At 42.8% G+C, this 16,600-nt stretch overlaps 1 protein-coding gene across 1 annotated transcript in view; it reads left to right on the forward strand.

The window, feature by feature from the left end:
• The window catches only part of TLCD2 (TLC domain containing 2), a 62,333-nt gene that overhangs the window by 4,668 nt on the left and 41,065 nt on the right, over positions 1–16,600 (forward strand). Inside the window, exon 3 of the mRNA XM_089657847.1 lies at positions 15,276–15,358. Within this exon, the coding sequence (XP_089513973.1) occupies positions 15,276–15,358 (83 nt within the window). The remainder of the gene's footprint in view (positions 1–15,275; positions 15,359–16,600) is intronic.

The following is a 16,600-nucleotide window of genomic DNA, read 5'->3' on the forward strand; positions in this document are numbered from 1 at the left end:
ATGGGAAGAAGTCAAGTTGGCAGAGGCAATGGGGTTTATTTACTAAAGCTGGAGAGTGAAAAATCAGGTGCACTTCTGCATAGAAACCAATCAGCTTCCAGGTTTTATTGCCAAAGCTTATCCTCCCTGGCGGTATTCCCGAGTGTAGCTCAGGGTTAACTTTCTGTACCAAAAGTGGTAACCCCGAACTACACTTGGAATTACCCTGCAGCGTTGCTCTGGGATTCCCTGTTTCATTTACCTTGTCCTTCGCTCCTGCGATGTCCCCCCTGCAGCGTCCCCGGCCATCTCCTTCGGCCAATGCTGGCATCCATCTTCCGGGTTCCGGTCCCTGCAAGTGTCGGGACGTACGGGGGCCGGAACCGGCGGGAAATTTAAACATTTTAAAAAGTGACATTCACTAAATACACTAAAATCACATCGTAAAACATTACTGTATCAAACCATTTCACATACATTTTGTCCCTAGTGCTTTGTCCTGTGCCCTGCCTGCATTTTTACTGTTCTTTCTGCCTGGAAACTGAGAAATGTCCATGGTGTCCAAAAAGCATCCCTTTAGGTCAAAAGCGGTTTTAGACCAGCTAGAGAACAGCGATTGTAAATCAGAACCACTTGCAGAATTGAGTGATAATGATTTGTGGGGAAATTCGTCATCAGACACTGAAAACGATTCTGCGACTTTGCTCAGTGATGTGCGAACTTGGCGCTATATTTCAAATTTCAGTGTTTTTGGTTTGATTATATTATTGAATTAAATTTATTATTATATTATTTTTTATGATTATTTATTAAATTATAATTTATGATTTCGTGTTTCAAGTTTTATCATACCCGGGATGTTTACTAGACTCTTGTTCGGACAGATTTCAGTGAGTTATTCCTAAAAATTACAGGCCTACAATAAAAAAAAGGACATATTTCCATGCAAAAAAATTTACCGCTTTGAGCACAGAAATATTTACATAATCATACCGATAGGGAGGTTAATTGAACAAACTGAGGCTAGAAGCAGCACAGCAGCAACAGATTCTGAGTGATTCAACTTTAGTAAATCCCCACCAATGTGTTGCTTTGGGCAATTTTCAGAAAAAATAGGCATTGTTGTTTGCTCTGTAGACACAGACCTGTCAGGGTGCCCATGGTGACCCATGTCCATAGACCAAAGCGCACACAGTTGGCACACGAGCATCAGAACTGGAATGGAAGAAGGTGGCTTGGTCTAATAAATTCATGAATGGTTTGAGGAACACAACAACGAGTTTTGAGGTGTTGACTTGACCTCCAAATTCTCCAGATCTCAGTCCAATCAAGCAACTGTGCAATGTGCTGGAAAAACAAATCTGATCCAAGGCAGCTCCACCTCACAACTGACAGGACTTAAAGTATCTACCACTGACAGCTTGGTGCTAGATACCACAGCATACCTTCAGAGGTCTAGTGGAGTCCGTTCCTCAACAGGTCAAGGCAGTTTTGGTGGCACAAGGGGGACCTATTCAGTATTAGGTTAGTGGCCATAAAGTTATGGCCGATAAGCGTAAATCTACTTTGTATGCATCAAATGCCTTAGCAAATCCAGATATTACCTAGTAAAAGTAGTAGTGACATCATTACTGTGCTGTACATAGCCTGTGCAAAGAGCAGACCTGTGGGAGGGAATCAGCATGCTCCACCCACTACAGGCTGCCTGCAGATAAATACAGTAGCGGGTGGAGACCAGACCTGCCACCCTAAACAAGGAGAGGGAGCAGCAGCTCCTGCACAGGGACAACATTTCAGAATGGATTACTGCACTGATCTGAAAGAAACACACAAAGTACACCGAGATCCAAAGAAGATTATACATGTCTTGTATTTAGACAATATTTGTTTATCCTGGATTTTAGGTGTAAAGGGTTATGCAGGCCATAGACGGGTCGAAAACCGGCCGTTTAAAAAAAAAAAACGAAAAATCGGTAGTTCAATAGGCCGACCTTACCACCAACGGTAAAAAAAATTGGCCGATTTTCATCCCATCTACCGCGGGCATTTAATTACTTCTGTCCCTGCAGAGAGCTCCGCTATTGTATTTGACATGAAAAAGTATTGCGGTTGCAACAATGTATCTATTTGTATCCATTTCGGATACAGATGGTTTCATTAGGATACAAATAGATACATTGTTGCAACCACAATACTTTTTCATGTCAAATATAATAGCAGACTGGAATTCTTCTTTTTATTTTTCTTCTTTTTATTTTTCTTCTTTTTATTTTCCTTTTTATTTTCCTTCTTTTTATTTACCTTCTTTTTATTTACCTTCTTTTTATTTTCCTTCTTTTTATTTTTCTTCTTTTTATTTTTCTTCTTTTTTATTCATTTTTTTTCTTCTTTTTTTTCTTCTTTTTCTTCTTTTCTTCTTCTTGCAGGCCACGGCTCATGCGCAGATTTTTTATCGGTAAAAAGATCGGCCGATTTGTCCATCATTGCTGGGCAAATCGGCCGATCGGCAAACTCGGCCGATTTTTTTCCAACTTCATCAATAAAAAAATGTGCCAAGACCCCGAAAAAGGGCTGACCAATTAACCCATTAACTGTGCGAAAATCGGTCTATGGCCTGCATTAGTCTACATTTATATTAGAATTTACAGGGAAGACAAGGGGCACCAGTAGTTTATAAATCATGGTGTATGATAGACAAATTAGGCTTCTTTTGAAGCTCAACTCTGGGGAAACTAAATTTCCTCCACCACCGCACTACAAGGGTAAAATAAGTGTAAAATGCTTGTTTTTGCCTCGGGGTAGAGGAATATGGTGTAAGACTACCCATACACTATACAATGTGATTGTACAATCTCCTTTAGAAATACCAACCATTCTGCAGTGCAAGGAGCTGCCTGAATGGATAGAAATTAGGTATATCCTCAGATTACATTTTTTTTGGTATTTCTAAAGTTGATTGTGCAGAAATTGTACAGTCAGATTGTAACTTGTATGGTCGTCATAAGACTGACTTTAGCCCTGGTTTACACTGAATGCGACATTTGTATTTCAATGGTTTTTATTAATTTTAAACGTTTTAAACAAAGAAGGACTGAAGCAAAAGGCTCGCCACACGCAGGGGCTATCAATGGCACATAAGGATTAAAAGGAACAATGTTACAAAACCAGCAATGGAGGAGGCACGACCACGCAGGGGCTATCAATGGCACAGAAAATGCATAGAAATAAAATACAGTGTTATAACTCCAACAGTGAAGCAAACCAGAGACAGGTCTCTACCGCCTCGCAAAAATCATACAAAAAACAAAAAAGCAAGAAGAGGAAGAAAAGGAGAGGAAGACAAGACCAACAGCAGGGATCTGGGAGCGCCAACACTGATCAACAACCTAAACCCAGACTAGCCAGGGGAAGCGTGGGAAAAGCATATGGCAACCACGACTCCCAGATTTCCAAAAATTTGTGTTGGGAGTCATTACGGATACTCAACATCTGTTCATTAAGCATCAAAGTGGACATACGGTCTCGCACCCCCTGAAGAGGGACAGGTGTACTTTTCCATGAATGCGACTTTTAAATTGTGCTACTTCACTTTGGAAAGCCTCAGGTCAGTGCAATTTCAGGTGCGACTTACCTGACATCTGTAAAACTTCATGCACAGATGTATATGCAAGTTGCACCTGAATTCGCCAAATGTAGTGCAGGAACTATTTTCAAATTCGGCGCAACTCTGACCAAGTCGGAGTCTCACTAATTTGAACGGTTCCATTGCCGATAACGATGCGACTTGTCAAGCCATTTGAAACTGTCAAATTGCATGACAATTTGCACCGATGTGAACCAGGGCTTACAGTCTGATTTCTACAGACTCCTTTAGATCCCATACAAGGGTCTGTTGGATTTGACACTGATTGAATGGATTTTTAGGGCTGTCCATATATTATATAGTTTTGCTAAAGCTGGCCATACACTAGTAGATTGAACTGGACATTCGTACGAAAATTCTCATAAGTACATTCAATGACATGATGAATGTAATTTGAAAGTACTTTAAAATTTCATTTGCTTTTAACATTTAATTTTGGGGTGAGTGGACTTTCCTAAGCGAAAACAACATTCATGGTTAGAAATTTGTTCAAGAAAGATTTTCCATCCTGTTCCTTCGAATTTTCTCATCACTGTGGTTGAAAATGAATGTCGATTTTACCCAACTAATGATTAAAAATAGAACGTTCTTAAAATAAACCATTTCTAACAAAATTCTGCTAGTGTATGGCCAGCGTAAAGGAGAATGTACAGATTTCGTACAGTGTATGGTCAGCTTTAGAAAAGAGAATTAGTGGGACCAGTCATACATCTGGCGGGTCTCTGCTGGAGCGAGAAATAAATAAGGTAAGTATTAGAGTGACAATACGGTACACAATCTGATTGTACGATCTCCTTTGCTTCTGCCATCTACTTCAGTATATAAAACAAGGTCCTTCCTGGTTTCATACAAAATGAAATAACTGTTTACGTTTGTTGTCATAAAACATTGTTTTGGTAAGTCTGAAGGATATTGTACAATCAGATTGTATAGTGTGTGACTGGTTTTAGCTCTACCAATAACTATGTACAGTAATATAAAGACCTGTGCCTTTGTATAGAAATTCATTGGACTGTATAGGTGTGTCCTCATCTTACATAGTTTTAATACATTTAAATGAAACTGTACAATCAGATTGTAGTGTGTGTGTGGCCATCTTAAGGGGCTTTGGCCTGCTGTCACATGGTTGCCTCCTCCGCATACAATGCAGGGTCGAAAGCCCTGCATTGTATATGATAATGCTGAGGGACCGCCCACACTCTGAAGCACCAGAAGGAGAAGCAGACAGCAGAGAAGCCATCCATAGCAGAAGTAAGGTAGGCAGTACAGCATTGTATGGGGGCCCTACTGCAAGGGTTTATTTCCCTTCTAGCCCAGAATTGGGCTTTATATGATATACCTATAGGCTAAAGTCTGGCCAAAAAAGCAGGCACTGGCCGAGGTTTGATCCATGTATAGGCAGGCTGATCATACCCAAATCAATCCATCAATCGACTTGGGTACAACCAACCTGTCAGATTTTATTTCACATATAATTACTGCCACCAGCTATAACCACTAGCAGTAATTGTGTTCTGCCAGTTGGGAAGGCTCCCCGCTCTCGCCCTGCTGACAGAACACAATAACGCTGCGGGAGGCATTCCCCCATCAACACTGATCTGTGGTGAAAAGAAAGAAATAGAATCATCTATCGGCTACCTTACCCTTTAAAAACAAGGCAAATCCCATGAAATCCAATGAGTAGTCATTCTTCATTGTAAAGAAACTTGTATAAATACAAGAAAATCAGCGCTCAGGGCCACAATAAAAGAAGAGAAAAGTCAATGCAGTTCGTGGCAGATGGGTGTGAGATGGCAGTTAGTGGCGGCATCAAAACCCTCACTCCAACTATGGACTGGAAGCCATGACAAGGGGAATGAGGGTTTTCATGCCGTCACTAATCACCATTTCAGCGAGTCTTAGCCTATGTCTCTGCAGCCACTGTGTCCTGTTAGACTGCTGCCTACTGTACTGTGTACATTTTCTGCCTCAATCACTGGAGCGGAACAACAGTTTTGTATATGTAAGTTACTTCTATCCTAATCCAGCGCCCTGCTCTATCCTTCATTGTTCTGCTCTGCACTGATGCAAGGTTTAATTGTTTCCATGGATTACTTGGCATGTTATCATTAGAAAATTAGCCAGTTCATTTTGTTTCTGTCTAGTACCGTATATTATGCAAACCCTATTGCGAAAATAGGACATGTGTCCTAACCTATGATGGATAACCAGTGTATAGTGATATTTGTATTTGAGAAAAGCTTTATTTGTATCCAGCATAGAGATCACAAGACTAACCAGTTTCATCGCAGAGTAATGTCACATGTGATACAAGTTGCAGCATTTTCTCCTAACTCTACTATGTCAATATTATTTTCCCATGACTTTAACCACATCAAGTCTGGACTGTTTTATCCCCTTCCAGTCCAGGCCATTTTTCAGTTTTCAGCACTGTCACACTTTGAAGACAGATAGGGTTCAGTTTACTAAAGGATATCTGTGACGGAAGCGTAGGCAGGACAGAACGCACACGGAGGATGATAAACACACAAAGTTTTATTGAAATAGGAGAGACACTCAATCAGGGTAGGAAGGTAGCGTCCGGTACCCAAAAGGGGGGAAGGGAGGGGAGGAGTCCAAAACAGTTATAATCTGGCCCACGATAGGGCGATTTGTGTAGCGATGGCCCAAGCACACGGGGCAGTCCAGGTAGCTACGATAATCCAGGCACGCAATAGGCAGCCCGAGCAAGTATTAATCCAAGTGGGCAGTTCCAGCAAGGGTAATAGGGAGATTCATTGGGACAGTCCAGGTAGGGAAGGTATGAGTGTTCAATGGGGCAGTCCAGACAAGGCAATAGGGGGGATTCAACGGGGCAGTTCAGACAAGAGAATATGAGCACTCACGGTTTGGGTAGGAGTAACCTCTGGCACACAGCGGGCAGCAGTCAGGAGTAACCTCTGGCTCACAGCGGGCAGCAGGCAGAAGTAACCTCTGGCACATAGCGGGCAGCAGGCAGGAGTAACATCTGGCACACAGTGGGCAGCAGTCAGGAGTAACCTCTGGCACTCAGCGGGCAGCAGTCAGGAGTAACCTCTGGCACTCAGCAGGCAGCAGGCAGGAGTAACCTCTGGCACTCAGCAGGCAGCAGGCAGGAGTAACCTCTGGCACACAGCGGGAAGGAGGCAGGAGTAACCTCTGGCTCACAGCGGGCAGCAGGCAGAAGTAACCTCTGGCACATAGCGGGCAGCAGGCAGGAGTAACATCTGGCACACAGTGGGCAGCAGTCAGGAGTAACCTCTGGCACTCAGCGGGCAGCAGTCAGGAGTAACCTCTGGCACTCAGCAGGCAGCAGGCAGGAGTAACCTCTGGCACTCAGCAGGCAGCAGGCAGGAGTAACCTCTGGCACACAGCGGGAAGGAGGCAGGAGTATCCTCTGGCACACAGCGTGCAGCAGGCAGGAGTAACCTCTAGCACCTAGGCATCAGCAGAGCACTCAGCGGGGCCTGGGCTGTGGGGTCTGGCCTCAGCTCAGACCTCCCAACAGCTGTTCTCTCAGATGTACAGGGGACCAACTGGCAGCCGGGTCCTGCTTCGGTCTTCTTATTACCGGAGCAGGGCGCTTCCTGGTTGCCCCGGCAACAGCCGGCCCTGCGTCGGGTTACCGGGTCAACGAAGCACGCCCCCTCACTTTGTCTCCGGTGGGCGCAGAGCGCAGGAAACCTCGGGGCTGCGCCGCGCCCACCAGGACAAGGAAGGGGGGGGGGGGCGCAGAGACACCCCGGTGGCCAGCACGTGAAGAATCCACGTGCAGGCACAGCGGGGTGTCAGATTCCTCGGAGGCATCCCTCCTCTAACCGCACCACAGGGGGCAGGTTCCTGACATCCAGCACAGCCTTTGATGTAGGCTTGTGCCGGATGTAGGGACCTGTAAGAGGAAGAGAGGGGGGAGGATGAAGGAGAGCGAGATCCATTTTCTGGCCTGCCAGGGTGCATTCTCTGATAAGGGTCTAGTATAGATTTGGGGGGTGACCTCAAGCCTTTTTTATTTTTGGTGTGGGGGGGGCATGCGGTTTTATTTATTTATTTATTTTATTAATTTATTATTGGCAGTATGTTTACATACTGCTGTCAGCCGGCAATCCTGCATAGGTGTTCGTGCATCCTTGTGCAGGTAGTCTCATTCATGTCAATTTGGAAGCAGAGGCTGAACATACATAGCCGCTACTCCCAATCTGGCATCCAGGCGAATGCATGACCCCAAACGCAGAAAGTGTGCTCTCAGAGCCATGCTCCCACGTGGTTGTCACATTGGGAGCAGTGTCTGTGTCCATGAAGCTGCCATGTCCCAGATGACCTGAATGGAACTGTGTGCACGAGATGCACGAACACCTGTGCATCCCTGTGTGGTTAAACACGGGCCTACGCTGTTTGAGCATACACTGTAGTACACCCCTGTGAACGAGGCCTAAATGTGGAGGGAGGTAGTTAACTGAATTATCTTTATCTGCAATAAACACATAAAATATTCACACTGAACACAATAAAAATAGTTTTAAAAAAATGATTAATGCTGAACACTGCCTGTTCGTCCCAGTGACATCCGCGCCATGCAAGTCCCATTTCATCAAAGGGTGTTTTGTTAAAGTCACAAGACTATTCTTAGTTATGCCTTCTCCGTACAAATTTGTGACACTCAACTGCCGGGACAAAATAGTATTCTGGGTAAATAAAATATGTCCTACATTTCCCTAGATGCTTGTTGGAGCAACTGGTGACCCTGAAACTTGAACTCTGGTGTGAGGAATAAAAAAACACTACCACACATTGGAAAACTGCTGATGATTCCTGGAGGAAGTGTGCTTATGTTCTAAAACAGCAGTAAAAATAAAAGCTTATCAAGCTACATATTGAATCTAGTGCTTCTTTAAGCCTTGGTTCACACCTGTGCATTTGCAGAAATGCGCTACAGTCCATTTTAATGTGGTTTTGTATGGATTTGGTTCACATCTGTGCGATTCGAGCCAGCATGTGTTTTGGAAAGGGTCAGGGACTTTTTCCCTGTAGCGGTTTGCATTTTGCATGTTACAGACTTCAATGGACCTGTACCAAAAATGCAAGTGTTGCGCTTTTGATGCGTTTTTTTTCTTTGGCTAATTAGAAAGTATGACAGTCCTGTTCACGTATTGCAACTTTACATTCTCTGGGACTCAAGTAGCATCAAAGTCGTGCAGGAACCTTTATGTGTCCAAAGTTGCATTGTTTTTGGCTAATAGGAAAGTATAACAGTTCTATTCATGTAGTGTGGTTTTGATGCAATTTTACACTCTCTAACACTCAAGTTACATCAAAGTCACATCAGAATAGCACAGGAACCTTTATGTGTTTAAAGTCGCATGTTAGGGTTAGAGTTGGGGTTAATGGTATTTGTTAGGGTAAGAACGCTAACCCTAACGATTGCTGCTAACCCTGTTTGCCACTAACTCTAACATTTCACCCTAACCCTAACATGCGACTTTGGACACATAAAGGTTCCTACATTACGTGGATTTGACTTTAATGCGACTTTACACTCTCTGGCGCTCAAGTAGCATCAAAGTCACATTACATGAACAGAACTGTCATACTTTCCTATTAGCCACCCCCCCCAAAAAAAAAAATGCACCAGAAAATTGCATCAACCACTACCTGCATAAATGTGAACCTAGCCTTAGGGACCATTAACACCAGATGCATTGGCACACTTTTCTCAATACATGCCAACGCAAGAACCTGTAAAAAGTAAGGTATGTGAATGGGAGCAGTTCACGCTAGTGCACTGATATGTGCTGCTTTGTGGTGGAAAAAAAGTAGAGCAAGCCCTATTTTTGTTCATTGCAACATTAGTTCATGGTAATGCATGTCAGTCCATCAATGCACAGAAAGAACAGCAAGCCAACACACGTTTGGCTCCGATGCCATGCTGTAGACCTTTGTATGTTTCAGAAAGTAAGGAGAAAAGTGCTTGTTAAATCTTAGTGCATGTGTGCTTCCTGCACTCTGTGCACATATTGCAGAGTAAATGGACCTTTACCCCTGGTTCACATATATGCGGCCGTGGGGGCCGCGTTTTGAGCGGGAACGAGAGCCCATTCATTTGAATGGACGCCCATGCCCCGTGACATGCAGGGAAGAAGTTCCTACACTTCTTCTGAAAACGCAGCCCACACGAAAACCTCGGTTCCCTGTACGTTTGCATTTTCCAGTGTGGGCTAACGTTCGCTATCAGTGTGCATTGCCTGCTCTGGGATCTATAGAGAGCTGGGACCCTGGTGAGGCACTATGGATGCCTGCTGACTGCCCTGCTCCCCCTGGATGGGGCCTGCTTTCTCCCTTCAGGATTCGGCCTTATTGGATTGGGGATCGAACTATGCTGTGAAGAAATCATATGTTCTAGAGCAATTTCTACATAAGAGTCCAGCTGTATCTGTCACATATCCATTCTGGCTGTGGAAGGGTTTTCACCTTTTGAAGTATTCTTTGTTCGAATGCTTATTTATCCTTTGTTTCTGGTGAGTGCATTAGGAAGAAGAATTGTCATGGATTCACTTACCACTTGATGTCACTTCATTATTTAACACTTTTGAACACTATATATGTTTTTGTGATTTTTTTTTTTTTTTTTTTGGACTTTATTGGTTATTTATATACGCACCGAATATGATCACACACATCACTACTTTTTATGTTATAATCATTTAGTGTTATTTATGGTATTCACATTAGCGCTGCACACTCTCTCTTTTTATATGTTTTTGTGAATGAAGTGGGTTGTCCTTTTTTGCTAGCTGCTTGTGAAAATTTTTTCTTTTTGCGCTCACTACATTCTTTCCACATTTCGTTTTATTTTAGCCGTCAACAGTAATCATTTTGTTGTGCCAGCAGAGGCTCCCCTCTAGCTGAACACAGTAGTGCTGTGGGAGGGATTCTCTCGTCAAAACTAACTGTGTCAATTGGTGAATCGAGGTGATTTTCTTTCCTGCAACCCATGTTTGCAGAAAAGAAAATTGCATTATCTATGGCTTGCTTTAGAATCCTGGAGCATTATTATCCTGCACCCTTTCCGTGAGATAATGGCTTAAGTTTGCACTTTTAAAGTGTAGACAAGTCACATTGATGCTTATTTAGTGCTTGTATGCAATCTGTTTTCTTAATTTAACTTTATTCCTGTGAAACTTCAAATGCACTGTTGGGAGTTGGATTAATCCTGCCACATTTAAAGCAATTGACATGTCTTTGTATTGGTCAGTAATCTTCTTATAAGTTACATTAAGGTTAGTACCATTCAAATCCTCTAATGTGATGGGGCTTGCTATTATATGTAGGTATGGTCATGGTCTCAGAGTGTTACTTAGAACATACCCAGCATTCATTATACCCTACTTTTCAAGCCATCTGGTACTTTAATTTTACTAATGCATAGGATTTATGTGGAACACTATTTTCCTGGCTCCTCATCATGTTCAATAGGCCAGCTACATCATCACTTGGTAGAAAAAAAAAATAAATTTACCACCTTTTTTGCAATGACTGGCATGTATCGAAATGTCCCATCCTTCTACTTTAAGAAAGGTCAGAGAAATTGGTTGAAAGTGGACAAGTCCTACGTACCTAAGTTCCAGGCTCCTCCTGAAGTTTTTTATTAACCACCCAGTCTCCAGGTTTCACCTTATGACTTACTGTATCCTTGTCTGCCAAAGATGAAAATGCTCAGTTATGTATTTTGTTGGTTGTTTCTGAAGTGCTTGCTTCATACCATGTAAGATCTGAATGTACATTTTTCAGTTGTTGTGGAAGGTACACCCCTATTTTGGGAATGCACCCAAAGAGCACATCTTAAAATGTGAGTCCTCTCCTAGGTGTGTGAGCTTTTCCTAGGTGTGTTCCTAATTGACTGCATTACTGGCAACACTAACAATTTTTGCACCTTATCTAATCATTTTTTTTCAAGATCCCTAGTCTTTTCACCTTCCCTCTCCTTTCAAGTTGATAGGGTGTGTGTCAGTCTTGCTCAACGTTTAAGGCTTGCATTATTTTCCACAGCACCTCATTGTGAACTGTGTGCCCCTGTAACTATCGATAGTCTCAGGTACCCCATATCTGCATGCTATCTCTACATTTTTGCTGTGGTTTTTGTTGTTGCTTTAGAGACTGGCTAAGCTTCTGGTCAACCCAAAAACCTGTCTATACACACTGAAGCATGTGCTTATGGTCCTGACTGAGGTTAATCAATGTAGTCTATCTGTAACCTTTGTAAGGGGTTTTCTAGTTTTGGGGTGTGCTTCTGGGGAGTGCTCACTGTTCTACATGGATTCAATTTAGCGCAGGTAAGGCAAAGAGCAGTGTGGCTTGCAGCCACAGAGGGAAACCCTGGGGCTATCCAGTGCTCATTTAACACAGTGGTCATGATTGTTTTAGACTGGTGACATGGTCCGTGTGCTGCTGCAGCTATCATGTGATACTGTACTTATGGGAGGCATAGTAATTCCAGCATCCTGCTCCATCTGGGGCTACACCTCTTTTTGTCCACTTCTGATGCTCCAGGTGTGTGGCGTGCCCCCTGCAATGAGATCAGAATCCATACTGATGCCTTGTTCCTCTCCAGTTGCTGCAGCCATCGCCATCATCACATCTAGTGGTTCTGAGGTGGCTTCCCTTGCCGATTGATAAACATTTGCTTTCCCTCTTGTCTCCATGGTGTCTTGCTTTTATTTACTTTGACCTTTAGTATGGCCACTTGGGAAGGGCACCGGAAGGCTAAAACAGCCTTTTTCTTGTTCAAACATTTTATTCATTTTGAAACATGGGGGAAAGGCATAGACAATTGGCATTAGACATTGTACAGGCTGTGAAATACAGAGAAAAATGTACACAGCAGACATGTCTTTAAACAAATAGGGAGAGAAAACGTCAAACACATAGTGCAATGCAAACAAGCTTGTGACTCTAGGCATACAGAGATTATTTTAGGAAAAGGTAACGATGTGCTAAAGAGAGTTCGTTCATTGGGGATAGAGACTCTCCAGAGATACTTAAGGAGTTGGGGAGAGGCCGAAGGGGACCAAGGAAGAGTGGGGGGGGGGGGGGAGGTGGCAGGAATGACTCCAGGACCAGTGAGAAGGAATACACATAATACGTGAGACCGGTTAGAAGTGGTACCAGTATTGTGTAGAAAAAAAAATATTTAATCTAATTTGGATCAAGGAAGAAGGAGGGATTCGTCAAAGTTTTGCGGAAGGAATTTCTCGACCCAGGGAGTCCAGACATTCAAGAACTTAGGAATTGTATCAAGAATTGTGGCTTCAACCTTTTGCGTGTATCATAGCTTGTGTTACTCTGGTTTTAACAGCAGCAATGCTTAAGGCGGGGGCTTTCCAAGATTTCGCTATGACCTGTTTGGCTGCTGTGGTAACTTGCATGATAAGTTTGAATTGTGACGACGTTACATTGGGAGGGCATAGGTTGAGAAGAGCTGTTGTCGGGGTGGGTTGGAGTATGTTTGTACTAAGTCTGGATATCATAGTGAAGACATCCGTCGAAAAAGATTTGGCTACCAGACAATCCCACCAGATGTGGTAGTATGTTCCCGGGTCTACACAGCCTCTAAAACCATAAAACAGCCTTTTTATCAATTTTTTATCAAGTATGCTTGATTGGCTTACCTGCTGAGGTTTCTGGCTTTCCAGAAAGAACCAAAGTCATAAATGACCCCAAAGGCATATTTACTGTCAGTATAGATATTAACTCTTTTTCCTCTGGTTCCATGTAGGATGCCGTGGCCTAAAAAAAATACCCTTTCCTGACAGTATTGCAGTTTTCCTTTACTGGCCCTATTATTATTCTGTTAGAAAACACAGCAAACTTAAATGTTTCTGATTTGCAAATTTCATAATCAGTATTCCTGTGGGGAGGGAGAAGGGGGTGCTGTGTGTGTCAAAGAACACATGCAGCCCTGCTAGGGAGTTCTTGGGTGTCTCCTTAGCTAAGGTGGTACCCAAAGGATGGAGAAGCTGACAGCATTGATGGAAGACTTCTAGAGGAGGAGGTAAGGGACCTTTCTGTGCAATATCATTGCACAGAGCAGGTGAGTGTGTGTGTGTGTGTGTGTATATACAAGAGGATGTGTGAATTTGGCACTATGGGGGTGTTGGTATGAAGAATATTTTTCACTGCTCTTAAGTCATGCACCATATGGTAAACAGGAGGTAAAAAGAAGAAAATATAATATACTTTCCTATTTATTTTTCTTCTGCTAGTCTCATAAAGGTTAAAAATAGTTCATGATGATTGAGGAAGTTTAGCTCTACTTTACTCCAATCAGTCATAACATTATGATGACTCGCTTAATATTTTGTAGGTCCCCCTTTTGTCACCAAAACAGCCCTGACCTTTTGAGGCATGGATGTTTCTAGACCTTTGAAGGTGTTCTATGGTATCTGGCATTAAGCCATCAGTAGCAGATTCATTGAGTCCTTTAAGTTGCAAGGTGGTGCCTCCATGAATCTGACTTGTTTTTTTTCAGCACATCGCACAGATGTTCGATTGGATTGAGATCTGAAGAATTTGGAGCCATATTCAACACCTCAAACTCATTGTTGTGCTCCTCAAAACATTCTTAAACCATTTTAGCAGTGTGGAAGGGCGCATTATCCTGCTAAAATCAGCCACTGCCATCTGTGCATACTGTTACCATGAAGAGGTGTACTTGCTCAGCAATAATGTTTAAGTAGGTGCTACATGTCAAGCAGGATTCAAGATTTACCAGCAGAAAATTGCTCAAAGCAACACATTGCTTCCATCGGCTTGCCTTCTTCCCATACTGCATCCCGTGTCATCTCTAAGTGACACACACATACACGATCATCAATGTGATATAAAAAAAAAACGTGATGTGTCAGACCAGACCTTCTTCTTCCATTGTTCCATTGTCCAGCTCTGATGCTCACGTGCCAATTGTAAGTGCTTTTGGCTGTGGACACAGGTCAGCATAGGCTTAGCCATTACAATTGTGGCCCTTGTAAAAGTCACTGAAATCCATATGCTTACTCATTTTTTTTCTGCTTTGTCAGGGATCAATGTCAGGGATGTCATATTCATGTTGCTGTCTAATAAATCCACATTCAGATGTTTTTGTAGCATGATAATCAATGTAATTTACTTTACCTTTCAGTAATCTTAATACAGTCCACACCAGATCAAATTGTAGTTCTTTAAACATTAGCTTATTTCTCGCTTTAGCTCCCGACTGATTCACTTGTGCAGGGTACATAGACACTGGTTGAGCTGCTCCCTATTCACTTTGTGAGCTTTCCCAGTTACAGTTCTCAGTTTCTGTTTTCCTTCAGTGATGGTCACTGATGATTCAGCATGAGCAATGTTAAGTGCAGTGAATTGATAGAACAAATGTTCAGTTTATAGTAAACAAAGTTCTAGTCTATGTGTTCCCAATAGTCCCAGACTAAATGTCCTCCTTTCGTCCTTACTGGCTCTGTACTTAAAATTGAACAAAATGCTGAAAGTAATGGTAAACATATTTTTTTCTAAATATATCTAAAGTGTGCAAAGGAAAACATTAAGTTATATTCTTACTTGTTTCCTTAGTACTTTTTGAGTAACCCATGCATTTTTATTCCAGGTTATTTTATCCATGATTTTGTGGATATGCTGCAGAACCAAAAGCTGCACCAGTCATGGGAGCTGCTGTTCCATCACACTGTTGTAAGTAAATCAGAAAATATTTTCTTTTGTTTTAAACATATTTTTTCCATAGAAACAAAACCTAGAAACGGTCTTTCATGGCATGTCCAGAGAGAAATACAGGTAGCGTTAACAAGAAAGTAAAGGTACAGCTCTATAACTGATAAGATATGACAGCAGGTTTTCATAAATATCACAAACTTGATGGATAAAGAAAGGACAATCAAAACAGGGCAGTTTATTGCGCCAGAAGACCAAAGGGACCAAATGTTAACAAATTTTTGCATGGCATTGCAAAGATAATAAGTACGTCTCTTAAAAGCAATGCTTTTATTCAGTTCATGTATCCACTTGTCCGCCGAGGGAGGTGTTGAGGAGACTCGTTTTAAGTCTATCATTTTGCGGGCCAAAATTAGGGATCCAAGTATGGCAAGTGATGTGTAATCTTCAGGTCATCAGCTACCAGGTTTGCATCAAAGGCTCCATTGAGAGTTAAGGTTGCACCCTCCCAATACTTCCAAACCTCGAGGCAACACCACAGTCGATGTATTGGGGCTGTATTGGGGCTCTTGATCGTCGTGCACTTTTCCAACATGACAATGATCCAAAACACACATCTAAGGCCACTGTTGCATTTCTGAAGAAGAACACAGTGAAAATGATTCAGTGGCCAAGTACCGTATTTTCCGGCGTATAAGACGACTGGGCGTATAAGACGACCTCCTACTTTTCCTGTTTAAAATGTAGTGTTTGGGCTATACTCGCCGTATAAGACTACTCCTCTTCCAGTGCACACCAGTGGGAAGAATCGTGTCCCATCATTGGTGTCAGTGGGAGGAATAGTGCCCCATCATTGGTATTAGTGGGAGGAATAGTGCCCCATCATTGGTATCAGTGGGAGGAATAGTGCCCCATCATTGGTGTCAGTGGGAGGAATTGTGCCCCATCATTAGTGTCAGTGGGAGGAATAGTGCCCCATCATTGGTATCAGTGGCAGGAATAGTGCCCCATCATTAGTATCAGTGGCAGGAATAGTGCCCCATCATTGGTGTCAGTGGGAGGAATAGCACCCCATCATTAGTATCAGTGGCAGGAATAGTGCCCCATCATTGGTGTCAGTGGAAGGAATAGTGTCCCATCATTGGTATCAGTGGGAGGAATAGTGTCCCATCATTGGTGTCAGTGGGAGGAATAGTGCCCCATCATTGGTATCAGTGGCAGGAATAGTGCCCCATCATTAGTATCATTGGGGGGAATAGCACC

The sequence above is a fragment of the Staurois parvus genome, unplaced genomic scaffold, assembly GCF_062004578.1.
Source record: "Staurois parvus isolate SC_StPar_1 unplaced genomic scaffold, SC_StPar_1.0 ptg000029l, whole genome shotgun sequence".
NCBI classification, from domain to species: domain Eukaryota; kingdom Metazoa; phylum Chordata; class Amphibia; order Anura; family Ranidae; genus Staurois; species Staurois parvus.